This window comes from Psammomys obesus, unplaced genomic scaffold (assembly GCF_907164565.1).
Source record: "Psammomys obesus unplaced genomic scaffold, mPsaObe1.curated_primary_1811, whole genome shotgun sequence".
In the NCBI taxonomy this organism is placed as follows: domain Eukaryota; kingdom Metazoa; phylum Chordata; class Mammalia; order Rodentia; family Muridae; genus Psammomys; species Psammomys obesus.
In genome coordinates this window covers 1,796,023-1,812,422 of record NW_026593286.1, presented here as the reverse complement: position 1 = coordinate 1,812,422, position 16,400 = coordinate 1,796,023, and the positions used below count along the sequence as shown (strand labels likewise).

The following is a 16,400-nucleotide window of genomic DNA, read 5'->3' as shown; positions in this document are numbered from 1 at the left end:
AATAGTTACCAAGCTCGTAGAAAAGGAAAACTGCATCATTAAAATATAGAGAAAGAAAATGGGACGGTAAAAAGTTGGTAATTGAGGTTTGTAAAACAATGACACATTTAAGTACAAACATATTAATACTTCTATTAAATATAATGAAAAAAATCAATTAAAAGACAAAATTAGGCTACGGGTCAAAACTTATTGAATATAGATAATGTTGTCCTTAGAGGAAAATTTATAGCTTTACATTCAGATGTCAGAAAAGAAGGCTGGAGTCAATGATTAAGATATATGTAACTCACAAAGCAAGAAAGAGTCACAAACCCAAAGAGAACAGAAGATAGAGAATGAGTAACATTAGTAGAAATGAATGAAATAGAAATATATTAAACAGATTCTGTCCGTAAAGCCAAAAGCTAGATTCCTAAATAGACTAACATAACTGATAAAGGTCTCTGGAGCAGGAGTTCTCAATCTATGGGTCGAAACCCTTTTGGGGTATGAACAACCCTTTCAGTGGGGTTGCCTATGACCAGTAGCAAAATTACAGTTAAGAAGTAGCAACAAAAATAATTTTATGGTTGGGGGTTATCACAGCATGAGGAACTGTATTAAAGGGCTGCAGCATTGAGAAGGTTAAGAACCACTGCTTTGAGAGACTAAAGTAAATTAATGAAACCAACAAGCACCAGCAAGAGAAGGTGCAAATATCCAATACTGAGGATGCAAAACGGGAAAGCACCACAGTTCATACAGACCAAAGAGAGAAAGGATGCTTAACTCAGCCTGAGGCCAGTACTGTTCTAATGCCAAACCTGGCAAGGCATTTCAAGAAGAAAAATGCTGGTCAGTATCTGTACTGGCTGATTTTGTGTGTCAACCTGACACAAGTTAGAGTCACCAGGGAGAAAGGAGCTTCAGCTGAGGAAATGCCTCCATGAGGTTCAGCTTTAAGGCATTTTCTCAATTAGTGATCAATGGAGGGCCCAGAACAGTATGGGTAGTGCCATCTGTGGGCTGATGGTCATGGGTTCTATAAGAAAGCAGGATGAGCAAGCTGTAGGAAGCAAGCCAGTAAGCAGCACCCCTCCAGGGCCTCTGCAGGCATTCCTGCCTCCAGGATCCTGTTCTGTTTGACTTCCTGTCCTGACTTCCTCCGTTGATAGACTATGATCTGGGAAGTGTAAGCTGAATAAACCCTTTTCTCTTCAACTTGCTTTTGGTCATGGTATTTCATCGCAGGAACAGAAACTCCAACAGTTTATCTCACAAATATAGTTGCAGACACAAAAAATAAGGCACCCAAAGAATCCAACCCATAAAAAAAAAGATAATGCTTTATCATCAAGGTGAGAGGAGCTAGTTATTCTAAAAATGTCAGGTAGAATTTCTATTCAAATAGACCTATTTACCATATTTACTACATATGTCAGAAAAAAAAATAATCCCATGATCACCTCCAAAAGTGCTGAAATATCTGATAAAAATCAATACCTGTGCACATTCAACTCATAACACTAGCAAAGGAGGGTAACTTGACAAAACAAATAGGCCAGTGAATGAATAAGTCCTTAAACGTGGCCTCCACCAGAAAAAGGGGACCAGACTGCTATTTCTATCCTATTATTCTAGTGTAACCCTTGCTAGGCCAGTCAAATAAAGACACAAAAGACATAAGGGCATTCTGATTGGGAAGGAATAACAAACCTTCCACTATTTACGGATGATGTGCTTCTATAGGCTGAAAACCTGAACCACCCTGCTGATAATTAGAGCATAAGTTTAGCATGGTTGCTGGGCACAGAGTCAAGAGTCAGCAGGTTGCTGATTGCTTTTCAAAATTGCAAAACCAAGCTATGCACAATAGTGTTAAACCAATCAGATTGCTTGAAATATGCCTGCTAAAATGTATGCAAGTCTCCTGCACAAATACTGCTAACATTTTGCTAAGAAAAAATTAGAAAGACCCAAAGAATACTCAGGGGTTGGGAATAATTAAGGCTGTAAAATATCACATCTCACCGATGGAATACACAGAGTCCGACAGGTAAACCGTGGGCATGTGTGCATGGCAACAATCAATTTCAAGACTTTCAATGAAAATACAAAGTGCCACGAGTAGGAAAGATGAAGTAGGAAGATTAGCATTGCTGGGCCCAGGCTCACTTCCAAACTGTGGGGACTGAAACTACAAGTACTAATGCAATGACAGCAGGGGCTGACATCACCACAAGGGAGCATGGAAACCCATGTCCAACTGGGTGTGGACATCAGTTCTCAGAGATTCCAAAGGGGCCAGACGTACATGCTAAGCTATGCCACACACACACCAGTGCCAGCAGAATGGACATCCACACAAGCAGAAAACTATTCAAATATTCCAAAATGTCTTGGGAGAAATGAGTGGTTTCTAAAACACAACCCAAAAGTACACAAAAGAAACTGGGAGATTATAGACTAAGCTAGAATTGACAATTCTGTGCATATGAGCAAAAAGTCGCCACTCAAAGGGGTAAAGGGTTGACAATGCACACAACTCACAACTAGCTTTGTTCCACAACACACAAGGAGCAGCTCTACACCAAGGCAAAGGGAGCTATCTCGTCTGAGGCACAGGCAAAGGCCTGACTCAACACTCCCTGGAAGGGGACTCACAATCCACACCTCAGTGGTAGTCAGGGGAAGGCAGCACTAGATGCCAGAGGGACCACTACAGAGCTGGGACTGAAATGACTGACAATGGCAATGCTGGGGAAGAGTAAGGCCCTGTAGGCTCGGAAGACCATCAGTCCAGCTGCCCTAGCTTAGGCTCTTTGCTGAATGGATGGTTCCTAGGTGCTAGCTTCCAGGTTATTCTTTGTCATCACAGACCTATCTGTCTGCATCTTTGTATATCACATGCCAAAACGATTCTCAAACAACGTCAAATAACAGACTTTACAAGAATGTTTTAAGCATACGCATCTTGTTATGTAGTACAGATGGAGATTAAAATTCATACAAAAATTTGTTTCAATGATTTGTAAAGATGGCTAGCCATTTTACTGTTTGCAGATAATGGATTTTGGGGGTCTGTCCAATGTGGTGTTTTGAATGAGAAATGTCCCCCATAGGTCCATGTATTGGTGTCAGTTGGTGGTGATGTAAGTGGAGGTTATGGAACCTTTAATACATACAGCCCGTGCTGGAGGAAGTATGTCATGGGGATGGAGGAATGGCTGGCTTTGAGGGTTTATAGCCTCCACTTCCTGTGTTCTCTCTCTGTCCCCTCCTTTCACCCCTTCACTACGTAATCAGCTTGCTTCCTGCTTTTACTGTCTTACTCTGTCTTCTCTGCCATAATAGATTCAGCCACTCTCGAACCATAAGCCAAAATTAATTTATTTTTCTTCAGCTGCTTTTGGTCTCGGTATTTTCATCACAGCAACAGGAAAGTAACTAATCCAGTCCATGGGGTAGACTTTACTAATAACACACTGCCTGTGGCATCTTGGCTATAGTCAAATCGGGCTCTTCTTAGAGGTCAGCAACATCAATGGAGGAATGGGCCTCAAAGCAGGACTGGACACACATGGACTGTGTCCTTAGCTGCATGTCCACCCATAGACTGGTAACTACTTTGGGGGTACTTAGAAAAAATTTCCAATTGAAACACAGAAAAGACCTCAGAGTCCGATGGTATTGTGTTTTGTGGCTTTAATGTTCTGTGCATCTGTGAAGAGTACTGCCAAATAGTCTCAATATGCCCATGTCAATGTGGAGGCTCCAGGATGCCCCTTCACTGAGGCTGATACTGAGGTCTTTCCTGACTCCTGGATGAAGCCAGAAGCAGGAAGGCCAGGTTTGCCTCCAGGTCCAATTAGAGTGAGCCGAAATAATGACACACTAAAGACACTGACGATTCCTATGTGGAGTGGCAAACCCTCCAGAGCTGCTTGGGGAAGCAGCACAGGCAACAGAGGCAGCAAGGACATCCCTGAGTCCTCACTGTGCCCACCAGCACTCACTCTCTTTGCCCTTCTCCTTGTTCTTGAGCTGCTGCAGCTTCTGCTCACGGTGCTGCTTCTCTAGCTCTTGCTCCTGCCGGTGCCGCTCCAGTTTCCGCTGGTGCTCCAGCAGCTCCTGCTGGTGCTTCATGGCCAGCATCTCCTGCTGCTGCTGCAGGCAGAGAAGGACAGAGGTCAGAGCCCTGAAGACCCAAGGACACCCAAGAACCAGCCCACCACTCCCTGACTCCCAAGGTGCCACCTGCCCACCTGCCCATTCATCTAAGGTACTACAGAGGAGGACAGGTAGCCAAGGTCTAAAATTCCTCTGTCCCTTTAAAGGTGAGATTCACAGGACAGCCTTGGATCTCTGCAGGGCACTCAGGAAAAGTGGATGACTTTATAGGGTAGGAATGCTCTTTGAGTATGCCCCAGAGATCGGAAATGGTGAGACCACTTTGCACAACTGCTGGGCATTTCCTTAGACATGGGAGACTCCTGAAATTCCACCTTAGGGACCTATCTACCAGAGTCCACATTAAGAGTATGCTCGCATCATACAAGGCAGGCCCAGAGGCAAGCCCAAGTTTTTCAGGATGAATAGACAATGGTATGCATTCACCTGAAGCAAGGCTGCCCACCTCAAGGAATTAGTTATCAATAGGCAAAAGCACAGGGCTGAGTCACAAACGAGCAAATTCACCAGATACACAGGCAAGGGCATGAAGAAGTCCATAGAGGTTCTAGCCCTGTAAGTTCTGGAGCAGTGGGGGGATAGAGGGGTCGGGGAGGAATGTGGAGAACACTCCAGGACATGCATCACCCACCCACAGCCATGAAAATGCAGTTCATAGCACGCCTAAGGTCTAGTCATCTTCACATAGACATGAGAGTTCATGTTTCAAAATAGGACACATCTAATGGCATGAAATCGAAAGCCCCTTATGAAAGACAGGTAAATACAGAAGGTAAAGAAGAGAGATGACAATACATATGAATACTGTCATAAATTCATGAGAATGCAACGGGTCACCCACATAGAGGCTGAGGCATGAAGAAAGTAAAGATCTATGGATATGGTCAAAAATGAGTGGGAAAAAGCTTACCCCGCTGGACAGACCCCTGTCACTGCCCTGGGAAGGTAAACCGTAAGCTTCCCTCCAGCACTAGTCTGTAACCTCTCAGGCCCTCCCTCTTCAGCAGGGCCACAGAATCCTCTTCCCCCAGCCTAAGGACTGTCTCCAGCCTTCTCTGCATCAGCAGGTAGATATCCTAAGGGCATAGGCACTTTTTGGGTATTGATCCCTCATGGAATAAAGAGTGGCAGGGAGCAGTGATCAAGGAATTGTCAACCAGATGGCCCGTGAAACTTTTTACGGAAAAAAACCGACACAGCGTGTCCTCACCCAGAGTGAGTGATAATGATTAAGTGTGGAGACAGTGCTAGAGCAGAGCATCCAGCCACCCAAGACTGCAGGTCACAGCACCGAGTGCAGCCACGCCAGGGAGCCAATGGCTCCTGGGACCTACTGAGTTCTCTTCACTTACACGAACTCTATAGCCGAGAAGGAACTTGTGATGCCAATTTGCTAACCCTTGCTTGTCAACTGACTATATCTGAAAGCAACTGAAACCCCAGGTTATTCTGTTGGGCCCTCCTGTGAGAAATTTTCTTTCCTCCTCCTTTTTCTTTTTGAGACAGGGTATGTTGCCCAGGCTGCCCTGGAACTCACAAGGTAAAACAAGCTGGCCTAGAACTCAGAGATGCCTCTGCTTCTTGAGTGCAGGGTTTAAAGGTGTGCACCAACACGCCTGGCTTTAAGAGGGATTTCTTTTTCTTTTTTCTTTATTAATTACATTTTATTCACTTTGTATCACACCTGTGTTTCCCTCCCTCCTCCTGTCCCAATCCCTCCCTTCCTCCACCCTCTGCACGCATGCCCCTCCCCAAGTCCACTGATAGGGGAGGTCTTCTTTTCCTTCCTTCTGATCCTAGTCAATTAGGTCTCATCAGGAGTAGCTGCATTGTCTTCTTCTGTGGCCTGGTAATGCTGCTTCCCCCTTGGAGGGAGGTAATTAAAGAGCAGGACAATCCCTATCCAGGAAGGCAAAGAGGATGGACATCAGAAGAAGGAGAAAAGAGGGAATAAGTCAGGAGCCTGACACAGAGGACCTCTGAAAGGCTCTGCCCTGCAGACTATCAATGCAGATGCTGAGATTTATGGGCAACCTTTGGACAGAGTGCAGGGAATCTCATGAAAGAAGTGGGAAACAGTAAGATCTGGAGAGGACAGGAACTCCACAAGGAGAGCAACAGAACCAAAAATTCTGGGCACAGGAGTCTTTCCTGAGACTGATACTCCAACCAAGGACCATGCATGGAAATAACTAGGACCCCTGCACAGATGTAGCCCATGGCAGTTCAGTGTCCAAGTGGGTTCCATAGTAATAGGAACAGGGACTGTCTCTGACAGGAGGGATTTCTTAATCAATTTGCCTGAAGCAGAAAAAAAAACCACCCAAAATCTGGGCCACACCGTAGGGTGGCAGCCCATGTAAAGGAGAGAGAAGAAGGAAATTTGCTTTTGCCTGCTTGTCCTCACTCTCACAGGCAAGTTCACCTGTCTTGCTACTGAGACATCCCTTCCTTTGCCGGTATTAGAGGCTACTTCTTTGGGATTCCAACTCAGAAGATCAGGAATCCTCCAGGATTTCTGTGCCAGAATGGGCTTGCTGAGACATCCAGCCTCACAGATTGAACAACTACTGCCTTCCTAGCCTTTCTGTCAGGAGACTGCCAGGTCACAGCCTCTAAGCCAGTCTACTAAGTCCCCTTTAATATATATATATACATCCTCTGTATTAGTTCTGCTCCCTTAGAGATCCCTAAGAGCGAACAGTTCAAAGCAGGAAGCTGAGCTGGAGAGGTAGCCTAGTGAAGGTTTTAGTTCAGGTGGGACAGGGCCCACATGGGAGAACAGCTAGCCCTTCAGCCTATACATGGATATACCAACTGGCACACAAATGAGCTGTGTGAGGTCCAAGCATGTGTGCATCTGAATGTGCACAGAGGTGGTTTCAGTGCACACGAGCGTGAAGATGGCTGACCTTTGTGAATGTTGCCTCTTGTGTGGTCTCCAGCAAGGCTTTATGAAAGACAAACAGGATATACCTAGAGACCTGTCCAAATGGTGCTGGGTGATTACTCAAAAAAGTAGCTTGAGCCAGTCTTCAGGAACTGCAGACAGTGCTGTATGTATCATGCCAGCTCTAGGGAGTCATCTACAGAATTCTCCCCACTCTAAGAGAGGGTCAGGAGGTCAGTGAAGCTACAGCCAACCCTGACACACACTACTCAAAATTCATGCTTCCAGAAGTACGCAAGCTACACAGAAGGCCTAGTCTCTTTCCTTCTCTAGCCACAGGTCTTGCAGCTCCCTGTTTGGATTTCCCAAGGCAGTCTGTCACCAGCTTCCACAGTCAACTACACCAGGTAGACTGAGGAGATGGGACTGTAAAGAGCTCTGAGTTTGCTCACAATATACTACTTACTCAGCATGGGAAATTCAAGTCACATCATATCAAGAATGTGATGGAAAAGTGACAGCAAGTATATAATTTTTCCACTGTGTAGCCCAGACATGAAATACAGGCCTAGAGCCACTGAAATGACTTCAGCAAAAAGAAACAGATAGGACCACCAGCTTATTCATGCCACATGCTTGATAAAAAAGGTGCTGGACCCTGACTTATGGGTCTAACGTGGGAGATCTAGGCAAATTCTCAGGCTACCATAATTACCACTGACACCCTGAGGCTGACTAAGGCTAGTCATAACACCTAGGACAGACACTACAGCTCTGTCCTCACCTGTGCTATGTCTCCACAACCCACTGAGTGGGCCTCCCAGGCCTTACTTCCCTGTTGCTATGGAAATAGCCCAAGGCAGGAGACTCACAGGACTTCTAAGGGCTGTCCAGACATAACTGTGGTCATGTGCAGCAAAGATTTACTGGCCACTGGAGAATGCAGAAGTCCCATAGTCCCTGACTAAAGGGACTTGCAAGGGCTCTCCTGAGAAAATGAGCTACATCTATAAACATGTTCACTAAGAACATTCATGGGTGCAAGGGTCATTTCTAGCAAGGTGTATAGGGGTCGATTAACTGGAGAGGAGACAGGCATTCCCCACAACAGGTCAGAAAAAGGAAATGGAAGAACATTCAAAGACTGTGCCTGCGTGGGCAGGGATGGCCCATGCAGACCCTACAATGGAAACCTTTCCCACAGAAAGACTACCCGCAGAAGGCCTAACACTGTGTCCAGCAGCAGTGTGTGCAGGGGGAGCCAGTGAGGGCCACAAGGTCAGATTCCTGGCTCTCTGGTTTAGATATCAAATGAAATGATGTTCTGAAAGACAGCAAGACCAAAAGAGGTTAAGTGGCTCTCTGCCCTGAGCTAGCAGCATGCTAGGGTGGACTGTGAGGTGACACAGCAGGAAAGAAAAGATGGGCGGGCCGGCTGTCTGGCCCGGCTTGGTCTGTCCTCACAGAAGCACCTCACACTTTGCTAGCCACCTTGCCCATGCTTCCACTGCAAGTCTGTTTGCTTCCCCCCCCCCCCCACGAAGACCAAATAATAAGGAGCCATGAAAACACTCTAAAGATCTGCGAGGAGGTCAGCATTTGTACTTCAACATCTTTATCTTGAGTTTGTGTCTGAGAAACATCCCCTAAAGAGGATGGGATCTTACAGAGGATAGCTAAAAGTTACCCTGCAGTCAAGATGAGGATATCAGGGAGATACAACCTAGATGGATGGATGGAATGAGGGACCAAACCCATGAGACTTACAGTCTCAAAATCACATCCTCACTTGGCCACCTTTGTTGTTAGCAGTCAGTATAGATAGGTCTAACATAAGTCAGGATCTAGGCTCCTGCTAGCCAATGGCACTGAGCCACTGAACCCAGCTCCAGGACTTATAATTACTTCAGAATAGTAACATTTTCCTATCCTTTATAGGAAAATCAAATTTTAACACTGCACACCAAAAGTAAAGGCATGGAGATTAAGCCACATCCTCTACTGGTTTCATTCTAAGAGACTGCTCCCAATCATTCTGAGGAAATCCCACTGTGAGAAGAGCACCCCACACCCATGAACTACATGGCTGCTAGAATAAGATCTGAGAATAAGTAGGCTCAGAAGGTGCTTAAAGTACGGTGGTGTCCACAGGTCATGGCACCCTGGCGGTGTCACCAGGCAACTAGTGTCAGATAATTCTCTATCTGCCTTATTCAGCTTCAAAAAGCAAACACGGTGCCATTTCAAAAATAACAGTGTAATTAGTTTATAATCGTCCATTCCAAAAAAACAGCCCTGTATATACCTCACCTCTTCAGTCACCCAACTCAGGAGCATGCAGTGGAACACTGCTCAACAGTCTTACAGTACTCTCCCTTAGAGCCTAGAAGTCAATAAGTTCCCTGTTGGTTACAAAGCCATTCAAACCTGAAAACCATGAGGCACAGGAGTCCAAGGGAACTGTACCAAAGTCAAGATTTTTAGATTACAAATAATTGGCAGATTGGTGTCACAACATTAGACTCCCGAGATGTTCTGCACAGCTAGGGCAGAAAGAACTAACCAGATCGGTGCTCCTCAGTCCCAAACCACAGGACACCCTGACAGTGACCCTCTTTGCCCTTGGAGCTTAACATCCTTCCTTTCTTTGATCACACACAGTATCTGTCACAAGGAGCTCCCTCCTTGCCTTCCCAAGGCAGGGCCTGTATGGTGTAGGGGAAGGAAAACATACATGTAGCCACCCCTGGAGTGTAAGAGTTCAGGCCATAAGGAGTGCCACAAGGCCTTCTGGAGTGCTGACTAAGAGTGGGTAAAACCATTTAGTAACTCACTACCACACCCAAAACTCCTCCATGGCCAAGGCAGAACTGCTGAGAAAAGATCTTTGGCAGACTCAAACCACATCACCACAAGAAAGTTTCAAGTAAGATGACCACCATGTGGTGGCTTGAATGAGAATGGCCTGCATGGGCTCATATATTTGAATACTTGGTCCCCAGTTGGTAAAACTGTTTGGGAAGGATTAGGAGGTATGCCACCAGAGGCAGGCTTTGCACTTTCTAAAGCCCACACCATTCTCGGTTAGCTGTCCTTCTGCCTCATCGCTGTGTCTCAAGATGTGCCCTCTCAGCTACTGCTCCCATGCTATGCCTGCCTGTCTGCTGCCATACTCCCTGCCATGAGGGTCATGGACCCACCCTGTAAAACTGTGAGCTCCCCAAATTCTGTGACAAGGAGCACAAAGCATGTGTGGAGACAGCCAGGAGGTAAACCTTTTGCAGAGGAGGCTACTGCTGTTTGTCTTGTCTCATGATATAAAAGTGCCTTTAGTGGAAACAGCAAATTCTTTCATAGAAGAAAAGAAATAGAAAGAAACTCTTCCTTCTATAAACTGCCATGGTGTCTTATTGCAGTGATAGAAAAGTAAGATACGTAGTCTAATTTTTTTTTTTTTTAACAAAACCAGCAACAGTAGCCTCACCCTTCTAATTGGAACTTAAACAGGGCTCACTTTAAAGCCAATGCTCAGTTTTGAGCAACACACTCATTCCAAACTTAGCTTAATAGACCCCAACTTTTGAGTTTACTAGACATTCAATTTAATAGGCATTTTTTTTTCAGTGTGAACCCAACCAGACTTTTCAAAAGTAAACAAAATAAAAGCCTTCTATACTGAAAAGCCTGATGATGAGGACAGGTGTTTATCCAATGCTCCAGTGGGGCAGACAACCTTCTGGGTCTTTAGGAAGCTCCCATTACCCCTAGTGATTACTGACCAGCCAATCAGAAGAGGTTACAGTCAAGGTCAAGTCTCATCACAGGCTACTAACATCACAATGCTGCTCACGGCACTACTCAAACACTAACCTCTTTGGTTCGGCCTCAACAGAACACAAGCTGAGGCCATGGCCACTTAGGAAGCTGTTCCCCGAACCCAAGGAGTACTAGCATCCAGGGGGTGACCCTAACATCCCTTGGACAGACATTTCAGTACGGATGTGTGAGCATGTATGTGCGTGTCCTACAGTCGCCTGTGGCCAGTGTGTCCTGATGGCCACAGCTGGTGTAGAAGGCACATGGACTTTAGCGTGACGGATGACCCCAGCAGCAGGCCTCTCCTCAAAGGTAGGTGTTACTTCTTAATTGTTGTGACAAAATGTCCGATAAAAGCAGCTGAAGGAAATATCCATTTTGGCTGTATCCATTTTGAGTTGGTGTGATGGATAACTTCATGTCACCTTGCCACAAGCGAAAGTCATCTACGTGGTCATTTAGTTGTCCTGGGTTCCACAAGAAAGCAGGGTGATGGGGTGGGAGAGACAGTGATTAAGAAAGCGGGTGAGCAGCCCATGGGGAGCAAGCAAAGTAGTAGCACACCTCCATAGCCTCTGCATCACCTCCTGCCCTAGCTGAGTTCCTGTCCTGACTTCTTTTGAAGATGAACTCGGAAGTGGAAGCATAAGCTGAATAAACTCTTTCCTCCCAAGCTGCTTTAATCGTAGTGTTTCACCACAGCAACAGTCACCCTAACTAGGACAGCTGGAGATTACACAGTCTTTTATCGTGGGAACCAGTCAGGAAGCAGGGAGAGATGGATTCTGGTGCTCAGTTCACTTTCTCCTTTTCATCTGGACCCCAGCCCATGGAATAGTGTTGTCTACATACAGGATGTATCTTTCCACCTCAATTAACCCCATGTATAACACCATCACAGACAAGTCAGATGTGTGTCTCCTAGGTGATTCTAGGTCCTGTCAGGTTGACAATATTTTAAAAGTCAAGGGTGTTTTCTGATTAAAAATGATGCCAAGGGTCTGGCAAGATGGCTCAGCAGTTAAGAGCACTGGATGCTCGTTCAAAGGAGACCAGTTCATCTCCCAGTTCCCACAAGACAGCTTACAACTGCTGTAATGCCAGTTCCAGGGCTTCAACAACCTCACACAGAAAAACATGCAAGTAAAACACCAATGAACATAATATAAGAATAAATTGTATGTTTAAAACTGTAATACCAATGTGGAACTAAGCATAAATAAATCACCTGTAACAGATCACCTACAGTCCAGGGCATCTAGCTCAGCAATACAGAAAAGCTACACTTAAAACTGGATCCAAACCACCCACAGGCATTGATCCAACTTCCTCACATTCCTGGGTCTCAACAGAAATATTATGTGGTTGGATTTGTAGAAGCCTTTAACCATATCCAGTATTTTCAATGAATACCAACCCATTGACCAACTCTACACCCAAAAGCCTGATCTGTATGGTCTGGAGAATGTTCTACAGTAGCTATGTTTATCCTTTTGAACCAGTGAGTTTAATAAGTATATAGCAAGCAAAGGTAAATACAAAGTATTAGCAAACAAAAGGTAAATAGCAAGTAGTAGACAGCTAGCAACAACAGGCATACAGACTGTAAGACACCATCAAACTGCACATGCTTAGCACCAGCAGAGAAAACTGGAGTGGCCCGACTGAGAGAACATCAGAAAGGTAACATCAAATTGGAGGTTTGAAACAGCAGACCTAAACCACTGGGAAAGCCCTACCAAGGCAGTCAGATGGACTACCCAACTAAGAATGTCTTTGGTAGAGCGAAGTGTCTCTTCCCTCCAGATGAGGCCTCCAATAAAAGAACAAACAGCAGCAGGCAGGTACCATCAAATTCTGCTCACCACACCACAGAAATCATTTGGGGTGGCTAAGATAGTCAACGAAATCCCTGGCTGAGCTTCCTCTCCATGCTGAACTTCCAGCTTCCTGTTCCTACTGCAGGAACTTTTACATCATAAGACAAAAAAACAGTAGCCTTCTCTGCAAAAGGCTTACCTCCTGGCTGGTCTCAACACAGTATTTTATGTTCCTTGTCACAGAACTGGAGGTGGGGGTGGGAGTAAGCTCATCCCCAGGCAAGGGGTACTTTGAGACTAGTATGGTTGGATCTGAAATGGGGAAGGGAACCCCACTTCCAGAGTCAGCTTTTCAGTAAATTACAACAATACAAGACAATTTACCAATAAAATATACATTATATACCTCCTCCCATGTAGGGGGTATGGCTGCCTGCCTGCTTCCCAGAGTGAATATATGCACTGATCTTGCCTCCACAGAATCCTCCTGGCGGCAGTACCTTCAGTCCTCACCCTTTGGATGCCAAATGGGCCAGAAGTTGTCAGTGAATCTAGGATAGTCACACACCTGATCGCCAGAGTCAGCAGCAAGTAGCCAGAGAAGGCCCACTGTCACCTTCCCTAGTTCTCTCTGATGTGTTTCAGACATATCCAGGTTGGCGAGATGCCATACAGAATGTGTTAACATCAAGGACTAGAGGAAGGGAATGAGAGCTGCCACCCTGTAGATGGGAGCCACCAGGAACAGGTCAGCTGCCAAGGACAATAGCAACACAGCTCCAATGGGCATGAACCCATAATCCCTCCCTACACCACCGTGGGACTCAAGCCCAGCTAGCAAATGCGTGAATCTTTCTTCCCTTTCAGTACTACACACAGACTTGTGCTCCAGATGAACTCTGCTCAAGATCATGAGTGGCTGTGATGGTGCAGCCTATACCAGCTCTCACAGCAGCCTGTCCTTGTGCTCAGCTGGCCTGTTCCCAAGCCTGCCACACTGCTCGAGACCCAGATGTAGACAAACACCTCTCTTGTCATCTACCCTCATGCTACTTCAAAAAAGATAACACTGGAGATAAAACGAGGACAAATCAAGTGCACACTTTCAGAAAGAATGAAATCCTAAGGTCTTGGGGCAGAATGTGAGAAAGAACGCTGTGGTGAGAGTCCTGTCTGTTTTGATGGACCTGGACATTTGTTTCTTTAAAGCCACCAAAGCTCAATACGTTGTTCTGTAGCTTTACTCAAAGATGCTCAGAGAGCCTTTAAGGCAGAATCTCATGTGCTTTCCTGTGATAAGCACAGGGCATGCTCCATTATGCTCTTTACTCGAAACATATTAACAGAGCAAAGCAACAGTCATCCCTAAGCCTGGAGCTGCCAGGACGTGTGTTGTTTGTCCGTGGTTTGTAATGGAGCACGTGGGATTAAAATGTCCCAGGAATCTCAGTAAGAAACCATTCCCATCTCCACTTACTGGACCAATTGGCTCAAATCCAAAGGCAATCTCATTACAGTACCCTGGAAACAATTCATCCTTCCAGGCACACCCAGCAGTGAGCAGCACCCCCATGTGTCTGTCATTCACTGTCCCCCCTGAACCCATACACTCAAATGTTAAAATGATATGCACCGTCCAGCAGTAAAGTCTAAGGAAGGAAGGTGAGTACCAGCAGTGGAGCTTGTGCCAGGGTTGGAATAGGAGGCATCCCACGAGCCAGAGCAACATCACTAGGGTACAGTATGTCAACAACAATGGAAGTGGTCAGGAGAGGATGGCAGGAGCAGTACAAGGGCAGACACCCAAAGCAACACAGCAGCCTTCATTTTTAATGTGTGCGTGTGTGTGTGTGTGTGTGTGTGTGTGTGTGTATTCTCAGAGTGGCTGTGTCTCTCCTAGAGTATACAGCTCTTCCAAGCCTCATCCCATCTATCAACAGTCTTAACTGCAGCATTTCCTTTAGCCCAGCACTCTCCTGGCCCTAGCACCCCTAGCCCTGGACATTCTACCACACAGAGGGGCAGGTGAACCTGGGATAACTATGTAACTGTCCAGAGTCGGCAAAGAGCAGCCAGCGCTACCATATTCAAGGCTCTGTGAAGATTAGCACCTTCTACTGTTACCCATACACAGACAGCTCCCTCTTCTCTGTAGACACCACAGCCCCGAGGAGAAAGCAGAGCTACAGGACACTGGGGAAACACAAAGCCTGGTGTTCAGGAGCCAGGAGTTCCTGATCCAAATGAGACACAGAATGTCAACAGAGTGGCTATCAATGCCTTCGGGTAGAAGGTGAGGTTGGGCCTGTCATAGAGAAACCCAGATGCAGGGCATAGAAAACCCTAGATGCACAACTCTTTGTGCCTAAGGCTGACCAGGTAACTAAGGACATGACTTCTCAAGTGTCAGTCAGGGGCACAGGGTCCTTCTCTATCATGAATAGTGTCTCAAGCAACATGTCCTGGGCCACCTGGAACAAGCACTGTGAAGATACACTGTCAACTTGATGAGATTTAGAAGTACCAAGAAAACAAACCCTGGGTGCATCTGTGAGGGTATTTCCAGACAGGTTTAACAGACGGAAGGTCTGCCCTGAATGCGGTGGGCTGGGTCCCCAGATTTAAAAAGGGCAGGGGGACAGGTGGTGCTGAGCATCAGAATTTCCGTGTTCTTGACAGATCCAAAGTGACCAGCCATCATGCTTCTGCCTCGCTGCCTTCATGCCACCATCACTGATCACTGACTATCAGAATGTACCCCTTTTCATCTGTGAGGCACAATTAACTCTTCCTCACACAAGTTGCTGTTTCTCAAGTATCTGGTCACAGTAACAAGTAAGTAACTATGCACATTGCAAAGCAAAATAAACATCACCTTAGTTTCCAGTGCCACAAAAGCAGATTCATTTTCCTTTGGAGCCCACTACCTGAGTTTGAGCTGTATTCTCTATCACTTAGACTATAAGGATCTTGAAAGCTAGGGCATGGTAAAGAGCACTTGGATGCTGCTGCTCCTTCAGAGAGGCAGTAGTCTTGGCTGACAGGAAGACAGCAGTAGGATCTTAAGTCAGGACCCTGAAAAAGCAGCTGCCTACAGCTCAAAGCAGGGACTGTCCCACAAGTACCAGGGAGGGTGTCATAGATCCTGAGAGAGTTGTGGAAATTTTAGTTAACTCCAAAGAACAATAAAAGGAAACAATTTTTGTTTGCAGGTAACATCAATAACCCAGAAGACATTAAAAAAAAATCAATGCCAGAAAATTCTACCCATTTATTCTCAATAACACGTAAGGGTGAAATCCAGGGCTCATCTACACACTGGCAGTATGTGAGCATGAAAAACAAAAATGCAGAAATGGATTTATTCACAATAAAAACAAAAATATAAAATATCCCAGATGAGGGTAAGATGTTCAATCCCCATTCAGAAAGGCAGAGAGGATGAGCATCAGAAGAGGGAGAAAATAGGGAATAGGACAGGAGCCTACCACAGAGGGCCTTTGAAAGACTCTACCCAGCAGGGTATCAAAGCAGATGCTGAGACTCATAACCAAACTTTGGGCAGAGTGCAGGGAATCTTATGAAAGAAGGGGGAGATAGAAATACCTAGAGGGGACAAGAGCTCCACAAGGAGAGCAACAGAACCAAAATAATAATAATAATAATAATAATAATAATAATAATAATAATAATAATAATAA

At 45.6% G+C, this 16,400-nt stretch overlaps 1 protein-coding gene across 4 annotated transcripts in view; it reads right to left on the bottom strand.

Moving 5' to 3' along the window:
- Nucleotides 1–16,400, bottom strand: part of Hdac4 (histone deacetylase 4) — a 262,337-nt gene that overhangs the window by 83,544 nt on the left and 162,393 nt on the right. For all 4 annotated transcript variants that reach the window (XM_055616475.1, XM_055616477.1, XM_055616476.1 and 1 more), the window contains exon 5: nucleotides 3,999–4,149. In XM_055616475.1, coding sequence (XP_055472450.1) covers nucleotides 3,999–4,149 — 151 coding nt within the window. The remainder of the gene's footprint in view (nucleotides 1–3,998; nucleotides 4,150–16,400) is intronic.